Source organism: Triturus cristatus, chromosome 3_1 (assembly GCF_964204655.1).
Source record: "Triturus cristatus chromosome 3_1, aTriCri1.1, whole genome shotgun sequence".
Lineage (NCBI taxonomy): Eukaryota > Metazoa > Chordata > Amphibia > Caudata > Salamandridae > Triturus > Triturus cristatus.
In genome coordinates this window covers 667,560,210-667,573,029 of record NC_140583.1, presented here as the reverse complement: position 1 = coordinate 667,573,029, position 12,820 = coordinate 667,560,210, and the positions used below count along the sequence as shown (strand labels likewise).

Below are 12,820 nucleotides of genomic sequence, written 5' to 3'. Positions count from 1 at the left end.
CTTCTTCTGGAGCACAGTATACATTAGAGTATACTAGGAAAACAGCAGACTGGTGCTAGTCGGCTGTTTTCCTGCAGTACCGTAGGATCGAGGCAGGCGCTCTGCCTTGAATATAGTGTGACTACAGGAGACACCCACCCAGAACAGTCCATGAGGCAAAAAGGCCCCCTGTCACTAGGTATCAATTCTTGGTGATTGCATAAATAGAGGTAGGTCCTCTCCAATACTTTGCCAGTACCCATCACTGTAGTTTTAAGTCTAGGGATACATATTCCCAGCCCTGATGAGTGCCTGAAACCTTATTTACAACAAACAAATGATGGACGAAATGCTGACAATGCATACATTCTCCCCCAGTCAAGAGATCTGGGTTAAGTCCTAGGATGCTTGATTCTGGTCCAGGGAAGACATGGCTTGGCAGTTCGGGCTGGACTGTTCCCATGAGGCACAGGGTCAAGACTGATTTGCATATGGCCATGTCTAAACTGGGGTGGTGTAGTGGGCAAAAGAACGATGGATTTAACCCAGATCTCTTGACTGGGGGAGAATGTATGCATTGTCAGCATTCCGTCCATCATTTGTTTGTTGTAACGCTTTTCGCCCTAAGTGGGATGGGTATTCCCAGACGTGGGACCCGTGCTCACTACGCCACTGGAGTCAAGCTATCCTGGCTGATGACGGCTGATAGCCAGAAACCGGTCCTAGGATGCTTGATTCTGGTCCAGGGAAGACATGGCTTGGCAGTTCGGGCTGGACTGTTCCCATGAGGCACAGGGTCAAGACTGATTTGCATATGGCCATGTCTAAACTGGGGTGGTGTAGTGGGCAAAAGAACGATGGATTTAACCCAGATCTCTTGACTGGGGGAGAATGTATGCATTGTCAGCATTCCGTCCATCATTTGTTTGTTGTAACGCTTTTCGCCCTAAGTGGGATGGGTATTCCCAGACGTGGGACCCGTGCTCACTACGCCACTGGAGTCAAGCTATCCTGGCTGATGACGGCTGATAGCCAGAAACCGGTCCTAGGATGCTTGATTCTGGTCCAGCGAAGACATGGCTTGGCAGTTCGGGCTGGACTGTTCCCATGAGGCACAGGGTCAAGACTGATTTGCATATGGCCATGTCTAAACTGGGCTGGTGTAGTGGGCAAAAGAACGATGGATTTAACCCAGATCTCTTGACTGGGGGAGAATGTATGCATTGTCAGCATTCCGTCCATCATTTGTTTGTTGAAACCTTATTTAGGCTTTTAAAGATAAGGGCAGAAACATGTTGGCCTGAAAACTCAAGGGTATGTAAGGGTCATAGTAATCCATTACGTCCTCTGAGATTACCGTTTGGCATTTTAGTGAAGCCTAAGATACCACCTGAATAAAGGATTATTTATGGTATAGGCTAAGGTTTTTTTAGACATTGCACTGGATCCAAGTATTTTATCCAGAGAAAAAAATTATTTCTAAGAACTCTCCCAGGTCAGCCCCCACCTGGTGTCGAGTCCGCCGTGGTAGTACCTTCTCACCAGGGTGGGATGAGATGGCAAATGATTAAGCATGTCACATTACGTGAGTGAGCCTACCTCTTCCGATTCATGGAATTGCCCACACTTTCGTTGGGACTCTAGCACTAGGATGACAGGATCACGCAAATCAGCATAGGAGGGATTTCTCTCCAAAGATTACCAGAGAGTATCACACCAATTTTGTATTTTGATGGAGGAATTAGAGATCTCTGTGCAGGCAGGTGCAGTCAGTTACTGCAGCCACCTGCAGGGGGATGTATGGGTGGTCCACAGGATCCTCTTTATCCCCTCCAGAGGGCTGCCTCAGGGGGCACACTGACATTGCACCACCTTTTTGTAGTGCATTTTCAGTGCTTCTCCTGACAGCTTCTTTGCCTTTGCACTATCGTCCATAATGTGACTACACGTGCACCAGCACTGTCAGTATTACAGAAGGGCCAGGCCCAGGGCACTTTCGGTAATACAGCTTAGGGAGTGAACAGAGAGACGGGCAAACCAGCTTCTTGAAAGACGCATATAGAATACAAACATTGTTTATTCAAAATTATTTTAATGCACCGACATTTAGGTTTTTTCAATCAGGGCCTGATTTAGAGTTTGGTGGATGGGTATTTACTCCATCAGGTTGACGGAGTAAAGTACTCTTTCACTCTGAGGGAATACCCGCCTGCCAAATTTTGAGTTATCTGCCAGCCCAAAGGACATTACTTGCATTTACAGGTTCCGCTGTCACAGCAGTTCCAGTAAACGCATTGAGAGTTTGATGGTCAGCTCTGTCAACATGATGACGCCATGCTGAAATGTTCGGTTTTGAAAATAAAAGTAAAACAATAATCTCCTCACGATGGAAGTTTTCTCCAATGGCGTGGATGTCATTGTACAGCTTTCACTGTCCCTTACCCCAGTCCAGGGACAGACAGTGAAAACTGGTCATTTGTCCGCTCACTCTAAATTCGGTGGGTCGACAAGTGGGTAAACCTCCAATGGCCCTTACTCTGTAGAGACGTCGGAGGCGTATGTTGGTGATGGAGCCGAAGTAGTCTCTGCTGTCCACATACTAAAGGTCTGCCAACCTCAAAATTAGGCAGACGGACCTTCAGTTTGTCAGCGAGGGAACTCTGTCACTGTTGCAACAGAGGACCCTTTTTGACAACTATATATCAGGCCCTAACTTTGCTCCCAAAGAATAAAAGAATGCGATTTGAAACATCTTTCTGCATACATCAACCTTGCCATGTTTTCTGCCCATAGTTCTTTTTGTATACAAATTCCGGTCAGTAACAGCCGATATAAATTCAGTCTGGGATCATATGTGCATGCCCACGCATGTCTGTACTGTGCCTAGGCCATGGCTCTGGAATCTTCTGTCTTACCTTACCCAAACAGTAAGATTTGTGTTTTAAAAGTGCTTTGCTGACCAGCCTGGTTGGCCAAGCTTTGAATCGGTGGTTGTTGTGAGCACACATTTTCTATTATTTACTCTGTATCAGTACCAAGCTAATCCCTCTGTGTCTCAAGGGCCTTGTAACCTGTGTAAAACATATAGCACAATGCAGATAAGACTTCAATGATTAAAGTATCCATTCATTCATGCACTTTCATTCATGCATTCTTTTGTTGTGCTTCACACAATTCTAGAGAAAGCGTATGGCTCCATGGTGGACATAAATCCAGCAGACAATAAAACCATTAGGTTCCTACCTTTCTTGTAATCCGACTTGTTTGACTGTTAGAGCCCCTAGCTCGGTGTCTCCTCTGATATCCATGAGGCAGTCAAAGACCGGAGTATCTGGTATGGTTTCAAAATCCATAAACTCCTCCATCTTGTCATCTGTCCACTCAGAGTAGGTGAAAGATGGCTGCCGGCTGACAGACTCCCGCCTGTCTTCACGCAGAGATAACACCGGTTCCGTGTGAGCTCTGAGATGGTACCATGTCTGAAAGAAATGGGTGTTTTGAAAATTTCATTCACTGTTGAAAACGAAGTACTGCCGCCGAGAGGGGCTTGGTACATATTAGCAGAAGGTTGCTCGTATTTAAAATACATTAAAAAGAAGCTTAAATACTGACAGAATCAGCATCAGCTCTTCACAATCAGAGCGTTCACAAAGCTACCTGTTGTTAAGTCCTTCTTTTCCATGCAGGGCCTCGGCTGTCTACAGTACTCTGGAGTACAAAAGATTTATTCCGGGACAGCTTTTTTTATCATGTACAATAGTGATGCATCTGACTCTATTGACGTTTCTGTTGAATTCCAGAGAAAATCCCGTGCATTGTCGGCTACAAGCTACACACAATGCACTGTTATTGCAAGAGTCATGACCTTGCCCCATTTGGCAGTAAATAATTATCTTCATGTGGTATCTGGGAATGCTGAATCAGTTCCTTAAACCATTTCCTTCAGTTTTTTTGTGTGTCTGCATTTGTGGTTATATCACCCACACTGTGGTTATATCACCCACACTGTTACTCCTTTCAGTCATGTTGGAGTGTCGGACCAAGAGAGGTAAACACTATCTCTTAAATACTATTTATGTGCTTTAAAGTTTGTGTGTTTCAAATCTTTCAAAGTACAGACATTTACTTCACTGAAGTGTACAAAGATGGATTTATGCATTGCATACATAAACCTATTATGAATGGGATTTTTTACCTTTTACTAAACCCTATATTTTTGCTGGCTGTGGAACTCTGTGAACATTACACTTGCTAACCAGTAATAAAGTGCCTGTACTCCCCCGTTCAGCATGGTGAAATTGGCATTCCCCAGACTGGCATGTTTAGCTTACATGTCGCTCCTAGTATATCGTTCAAAGGGTACCCAGGGCCTGTAAGTTGATTGTCACCAGTGGACTACAGCACCCATTAGCCATACACTACCTACATTATGACTGCAGGCTTACCATTTGTACCCTGGCTGTTGCAGTGTTAAACTGCAAATTCGAGCTGTCACAATAGCCCTTTTGATAGGTCAAAACCTTTCTTTTTATATTTTTAAGTCACCCCTATGTAGGGCCTTATTGCCGCCAAGGCAGTGTGCATGGTAATTAAAAGTAGGACATGTATGGATTTAAATAAACATGTCCTTATAGTAAAGAAAATCTGAAAGCTATTTTCACTGTAGCAAGACTGACTGTTCCATAGGAAAACTCTTAGTAACATTATTACATTTATTAATGCTATTTGTGGTTAGGAAACAGCTAGAAAATAACTAAATAACAATTTTTAATAGTTATTATAAATTCAATTAAAGGGTGAAATCGTATGTTTGCTAAATATTAAGGAAAAGGTACTTTGAAAAATGCACCTTTTCCCTGCATAAAGCCTCTGGAGGCCTATTTGCATTTGTTCTCCAATGTCTGACAGCCAGTAATTAGCGTGTGAATGGGTGTGAAATGCCTCCAAGGAGCACACAATATGCTGCCTTGAATGGGCAGAGATGACACCTCTGAACAGGACAGACTATGCTGGCTGGGGCTGTGAGCATTATTTTGTCGTTACAACGTCAAATAGTGCTTGAGAAGTCTGCTGGGGGTTTACATATAACACTTGTGGAACACTTCACAGAATTGCCCAGTCACACACAAATCTTAGTTGTCACCTAGGCAGAGCTATTCCGTTGCTTCCCTAGCCAGGCAAGCAGCAATCACAATGAGCCTCTCTTTGTCATTACACTGTCAAATCCTGCTGGAGTGCCAAATCCTGCCTGGTAGGTTTGCTGGGGTTTTAAGACCTGGGGTGCATTTCAAAGGGCGAGGACAGGATGCTGAAACAATCGGGTCTATCTACTGTCTGGCTGTTGGAAAACGCTGCTTTGTTCTACTTGATTTCTGTGGCTGAGTTTATTGGGGTACCTTTACTGTCTCAAAATTGATGTTAGTGTTAGATGTGGGAGGACTCTAGGATTACCATAGTATAGTCACCACACACACTCCCAGCCTTCAGATCCTAAGTTTAATGTGGTCGAAGATTTATGCAATCTTGAAAATGCCCAAAGTTGGTAGGGTTGGCACAGGGAACTTTTACGCCATTGGTTAGGGCATGCCTAGGAGTCAGTAAAGCCTGGCAGGAGCTAATGGGTGGGAATGAGGCAAATCCAGGTACCCAATTCAGAACACTCCTGGATCTATGAAAGATCAAAAAAGGATTGAACCTGCTGCCTGAGAACTGATAGGAGACTAAAAGACTCAATCTGCTGTCTGAGACTTGCGAGGAGATTGGAAACTGGACCTGCACTCCCTCTTGTACCTAGGACAAAGACATGGACTCCAAGGGTGATACGGTTGACCTCCTGTTAAAGCTACAGGGACACAACAAGCTACAAGAGCCCTTTGCACTGCACAGCTGACCAGTGACAACTGGACCTAAACTGTACCCCATTGTTTAGCCTCTGCCTGACACCCTGTGAGTATCTAAGTCCCCCCCTGATGAAGTTCCTAGGTGGCTTTGGAAGTGTACTTCTGTGGTGAATTGGAACTTAAAGTAATAATGTAAGTAGGTAAAATCTTTGACCAGGAAAATTATGGTTGGTGTAACCGACCCATGCTCCATCGCGGTCAGTGTCAAATGTGCCTAGGTCCCTGTCTACCATGACCATTAACAATCATTGGCACCTTGTGCTTCTTGGTACTATTTTTACTTGAAACTTTAAAAATTATTATATATTGTACCCCTTATTACACTTTTGTTGTAATTTTGGTTACCAAATTCTACTCTAATTTTTGATTTTGTCTGGGTTTTTCATCGTTTTGCATTTCAATTTTATTATTGTTTTGGTAGTGCACAAATACTTTACACATTGCCCTAACGTACACCTGTCTGCTCTGTGCAATAGTTAATAATAACAAGATTAGGGAGTGTAGAGGGGAAACCCTACACGGGCTCTAGAGGTGGATACGTCCTCCACTCTGAATTAGTTACCAAACATAAGGATCCATCTCTTGGAGAAAAACAAAAAACCTGAGTTCAAAAAACTGGGATAGATGGGTGTGCGTGTCCCACAATGGTTGGACACACACAAAGTTGTTTAAATACCCCTCACACACCAAGAATGACCCATGGTGTCATGCTTCATCATAGGGGTCTTCCCGCCCCGCTGCGGGACGGGGCGTGCTACGACCTGCGACTACGCTGGAGCACTAATGATAAAGTGCTATGTGTAATGCAAAGGGAGGGTCTGGGGTAAATGTAAATGTGAGATTAAAAAGGACCTGGCCCCTTAAGACAAAAAAACTTTAATAAGTCAAGGGGGTTTGGTACTAGTAAAAATGTGGTGCAGAGATTTCCTACTCATTGTGTGGTTACTCCTAATATCTTGTCAACATGTTTCGATGCAAAGGCATCTTCATCAGGACAGGGCTAAGATCCCTCCTATGTGGAAAGCATGTACTTATGAGAATACTATAAACATAAGTGAAAATGAAACTAGTCATGCATAAATATACAGTACATAATAGTATGCATATATGTTCTGTAGAGGAAAAAAGAGAAAAAGGACAAGTACTTGTTTAGTGTCCCAGGAAGTAAAAACATTATACCTGCAAACATAAGAAGTGCGCCACAAATGTGACAAAAAACGTGATCGTTAGCCATAAATCTTAATATTGCAGAAAAAGGTGCGGTGACCTGTAAGGAAATAGAGACAGTACAAGACACTACAAACAGATAACAAAAAACACACACTCTATAAAATGCGTGGACTATTCTCTAAAATAGAGATAGACACAGTGGTAACATGAATCCATACTTAGGTGTATGTAAGGTTTTGCCTCATGAACCTTGAGAACGGGTGGAGAAATCAAGGGGCCTCAATGCTAAATGAAAAAGCAAAAAGGAAACGGAAAAGGAAAAGTAGCTGTTGTGCTTCTTGGTACTATTTTTACTTGAAACTTTATAAATTATTATATATAGTACCCCTTATTACACTTTTGTTGTAATTTTGGTTACCAAATTCTACTCTAATTTTTGATTTTGTGTGGGTTTTTCATCGTTTTGCATTTCAATTTTATTATTGTTTTGGTAGTGCACAAATACTTTACACATTGCCCTAACGTACACCTGTCTGCTCTGTGCAATAGCCACCAGGGGGTGAGTTCAGGTTAATTTAGTGCGTTTGAGGGTTCACCCTGACAAGGATTTTAATTATTCTTTGAGGTGGGCAGTCACCTACTTGCCTCCTAAAATCATAATACAATTTCTTACAGCCTGACTTTTAAAGAAAACTATTCTTGGTCCAGCAAACACCAACAGCTCCCCAAGCTCTTCAAAATAATGAAAATGTCTGGGACAGCATACTAGGCATAGCTATCTAAGGCTTCCTTTGCATGCTTCTTTTCCTGGAACTCTGAAATCTTTGACACTGAGTACCACTCACACCTAAAACACCACCTGGGGTTATTAATCCACATTGTTATCAACTCACTAGCATAGTGTAACTCTGAAGCCAACCCCAAGATGTTAGACTAAGGTACTTGTCAACCCACTTATGTCCAGTGGCCTATGGGGTATCTCAAACAGTCATAACAACACAAGACAAATGTGACTAAATGAGACCTTCAGTAACCTTTGTGTGGAAATAACCTTCGATTGAGGACACAGATATGCCCAAATGTCATAAGCAGGGCCCGGACATCACAAAACAATTGTCTCATTGGGAGGAGTGATATGCCGCAGTAGGTTTGATAGTAGGGAGAGACCTTTGATGAATGTGTGAAAACAAGTCTCCTCTGTTAACTCCTCCATGTTGTCCACTTGACCTATGGTAAGGGACCTCATGAATCTTGTGTAATCAGAAAATTCTTCCCAGAAGAAACATATTACTGGTACTGAATGTTCTGTGTGCTGGTGACATATGCATGGAGTCAGGAAGTCAACTTAGGGATACTTGTGTTTCCCGATCCTTATGAAAGCCCAGGACCCCCTGGAGGGGGCCAAAAGAGGGGCTGAAATATTTTGATCTGCTTGATGTGCCAGCAATAACTTCTGCTGTTCTTGGACTTATTTTTAATCACTTGGCAGTAGTCGGACTATTGAAAGGAAATATCCCCAGGGTAAGCCATTGAGATTTTTATCCTCTTTAGGCCTGGGTCCCTTTTTCCTAATTTCTGTGCTAAAAGTATCCTCCAATACCTCACAGGGCCCGCCTGCCACAAGAGGATTCTCTGGCACCCGCGGGTGGCCAACAAGAAAGCATGACACCCAGGGTAGTGTGTGAGGTCATCCCTTACAATTTTTGTCTGAGTCCTGGTTATAACATTAGGCCCATCTTTGTCTTCAATAGAAGGGTATTTCCCGCACAAAGGACACTAAAGGTCTCATTTAGTTACATACTCCACTGGGAGGTTGTAAACGTAGACGGCCCACTTCTTTCTCTCACTCCCCCAATCTCCTCAAGTAAGGGGCTCAAATGTGATGAGATACCTCAAAGATTCCCTACTACCCTTTCCCTTCAACTTATATTTAAAATCCCCGATGAACTTAAAAACCCTCTCTTTCATTTTTACACTGAAGACACACTATCTGTAATTCACAAGAGACAAGATCAATTCACAGATACCTCAAATGGACTCACATAAATATAAACATAGATTAGCCAAAAATATTAAACCTCAACAGCTCAGACAGAAAAGCTGGCAGGAAGGCCTCCCTACCTGGTAAAAATATGCTGCGCCTGCCTTCTCCAATATTCATGCAAGAAACAGTCTCTATCAAAGTCATGGTCAGAATTATTAAGTAGAACAAATTGAGAAAGTCCAGATGGGACTGGTTACGCAATGTATGCTGGGACACAAGGTTTTGGATGACATCACATTTATTAACAAAAGACACAGAAGCCGAGTGGGACGGGTATGCTCAGACGTGAGTCCCGTGCTCTCCATGCCACTGGAATTAAGCTATCCTGGCTGAAGAGGGGTGAAAACCCAAAACCGGTCCTAGGATGCTTGATTCCAGTCCAGGGAGGACCTGGCTTGGCAGTTCGGGCTGGACTGTTCCCATGAGGCACAGGGTCAAGACTGATTTGCATATGGCTGGTTTCAAACTGGAATGGCATGGTGAGCAAAAAAACGATGGATTTAGGCCCAGATCTTTGTACTGGGGTGAATGTATGACATTGTTCTGCATTCTGTCCATCAACTGTTGTTTTTGCATTTATCACATTTATTAATAGCATAAATGAAGTGTCAAAATATATTTTTTAGTAATAGTTCCGGTGCTCACATAAAAAGTGCAAGTGCATGAAGTGAGGGGTGATTGTGACATTAAAATTTACATCGTATTGACAACAACAATAAGCAAAACTCCAAAATAATCAATTGCTCTAGAGGATTTTTGGTTGTAACGCTCAACGGCGTTTCGATCTCATTGAAGTGAGATCATCATCAGGACAAAACAATTGTGAGCAGATGGAATCTATTTGAGAAGAAAACCAGAAATCAAACCTCACGAAAGGTGAGTTCAGAGAGGAAGAGACAGTAATTCAAAGGTAAAAGCAAACGCAGGAAGAAAGCCTGGCGGTGAAGTGTGACTAGTGCCAATAAGGGTCACACTCTCGGGAGTCAGCCCATATCTAGAGAAGGCGGCAGCAAAGAATGCGCGCTTACAGATCTATTCTGTGAGTCAATGAGGTTATGAGCATTTTTAAGGGGAGACAGAGAAAGTTTCCCCTCACGTGAGGTGGGTTCAGAGAGGAAGAGACGGTAATACCAAGTTAAGGCAGCCGCAGGAAGGAAGCCTGGTGGGTGAAGTGCACCTGGTGCCAATTAAAATAATACTCATGGGAGGCAACCCATATCTAGAGAAGGGCAGGAGCGAAGAATGGCGTGCAAATAGTATGATATAAAGCAGAAGGAACAGAAGGCGCAGGTACTTGCCCTGGAAACATTGGGAGCCGGATGGAGGGAGTCAATTAACCTCATTGACTCACAGAATAGATCTGTAAGCGCGCATTCTTCGCTGCCACCTTCTCTAGATATGTGCTGACCCCCGTGAGTGTGACCCTTATTGGCACTAGTCGCCCTTCACTGCCAGGCTTCCTTCCAGCGTTTGCTTTTACCTTTGAATTACTGTCTCTTCCTCTCTGAACTCACCTTTCGTGAGGTGGAACTATCCCTGTCTCCCTTTCAAAAATGCTCATATTTCTCTACCTGTCAGTCTTCTTAAGTAAAATCCTCATTGATTCACAGATTAGATCTGTAAGCTATACTGCTGTTTTTTAAGTGTTCTTGACTTGTTCTTCCCAGGACCATTGTTTGATTTTTGGTTTTCTTCTCAAATAGATTCCATCTGCTCACAATTGTTTTGTCATGATGATGATCTCACTTTAATGAGATCGAAATGCCATCGACCTTTACAACCAAAACTCCTCTAGTGCAATTGATTATTTTAGAGTTTTGCTTATTGTTGTTGTCAATGCGATGTAAATTTTAATGTCACGATCACCCCTCACTTCACGCACTTGCACTTTTTATGTGAGCACCGGAACTGTTAAAAAAAAAAATATATATATATATATATATATATATATATATATATATATATATATATATATATAGGGGTTGCTTTTACTCATTTCAGGTTGGCTTGGTTGGTATTTTACCAATTCAAAGCTATAATATTGTGCCTGGAGTGGTAAATGCCTTTTGTAATTTTACAGCTTGGCAAGGACAGCACTGTGCTAGTCCTATGCTTAAAGACTTTGCTGTAGAAATGGCAAAAGACTTTGTCCTTTTCAATCTCTGCGTGGATGGCACTGTGCTAATCCTATGCTTAAAAACTTTGATAGAAAAACAGACATTTGATGTGAGTAGATCTAGAGTGTCGCTGGTGTTGAGAGTGCTCTATACGGGAGCTGCTTTCCACCTAAACTTGAGAACTACCCAGAGTTCTCTGCTTCTTTTTCGCATAATGTATTCGTCACTCTATGCCTGAAAGGGTATTTTTTTGACATATATATATATATATATATATATATATATATATATATATATATAACTTGACACTCCATTTATGCTGTTAATAAATGTGATGTCATACAAAACCTTGTGTCCCAGCATACATTGTGTAACCAGTCCCATTTGGACTTTCTCAATTTGTTCTACTTGATTAACACTGCTTGGAAGAAATTTGAGTAGCCTAGGCTACACGAGGACCCTACTGGCCTACCCAAGACCTTTGTTTTCACCACACTACTTGATTACTCCGGGTCTCAAAAATGGGGTTCCCTTGTTCTTTGTAACATGGTCAGAATTATTGGCATCATCTAGAAAGAAATCCTAAGACTAAACTAGGATCAGTGGTTAAATCCATATTTAATCATATTAAAATTATGAACTATAAATTCATCTCTGTGGGACATTGTTTGTGGTGGTGGAGACATTCCCCTAATTATAATTGACCCTTCAAGAAGAGGTTTTTCGTTGTTATTATGTTACTATTCCCTGCCTTCCTCTTCTTATATTAATCTGACAGGAACCCTCTTTTGTTCATTTTGTATTCCCAGCACGTTGCTGTGAGGGTAGCAGCCTGTTCCTTCCTCTGGAGCCCGACAAGCATTATATTTTTGTATTCTTTAAGTTCACTAACTGTTTTATCTGTGCACTGATTCGGATTTGTATCTTTGTGTCTCTTAGACAACTTCTGCGATACACAAGGTTGGTGCGGGTGTATTTTTGTTTTCACTCTTTAGATTAAGACTCTTTTTCTTTCTTCTTTTACCTATTCTTATTCATGGATAGCATTAAAACATTTGGGTTTAGCGATGAAGACTTCTACAGATTACTAGGACAGGGTACTACATCTGACCGTCCATTTTCCTTCAATAGAGCCAACAATGATGAATGGCTCAAATTATTAAACCTTAAAAAGAAGGCAAGAAGAACGGAATCCCATGCAGATTTTATGCTGTAGTATCTTAAAGCAGGAGTTATACCCAATGGTCTTCGAATAAGAAATATACCTGGTCTATTCGTAGAGATTAGGAAATTTCTTGAAAAATGGTCACTCATCGCCCAATAGATGTTCTAGGGATCTTATCATCCTTATTATCGAAACAACCCGTGAGGTAGTAGATACCCTTCTCAAAGAAATAGCAGAAATAGAGGAGTCACTTAAGAAGAAGAATCCAGTAGACGAAGCAAAGAAAAAACTAGAAGAGGTTAATTTAGAACTGAACTCTTTTAGTAAGTATCTTGTTAAAAAGAAGACAGAAAAATTGAGAAAATACATACGCTATTTCTCAGAAGAAAAAGTTTACCCCTACCTAGGAGCTCAATATTACAATACAGAAAAGGAACAAAACCAA

At 42.0% G+C, this 12,820-nt stretch overlaps 1 protein-coding gene across 1 annotated transcript in view; it reads right to left on the bottom strand.

Annotated features, from left to right (window-relative positions):
* PTPN5 (protein tyrosine phosphatase non-receptor type 5) overlaps window positions 1–12,820 on the bottom strand; it is a 542,249-nt gene that overhangs the window by 220,853 nt on the left and 308,576 nt on the right. Inside the window, exon 5 of the mRNA XM_085644723.1 lies at window positions 3,223–3,458. Within this exon, the coding sequence (XP_085500849.1) occupies window positions 3,223–3,458 (236 nt within the window). The remainder of the gene's footprint in view (window positions 1–3,222; window positions 3,459–12,820) is intronic.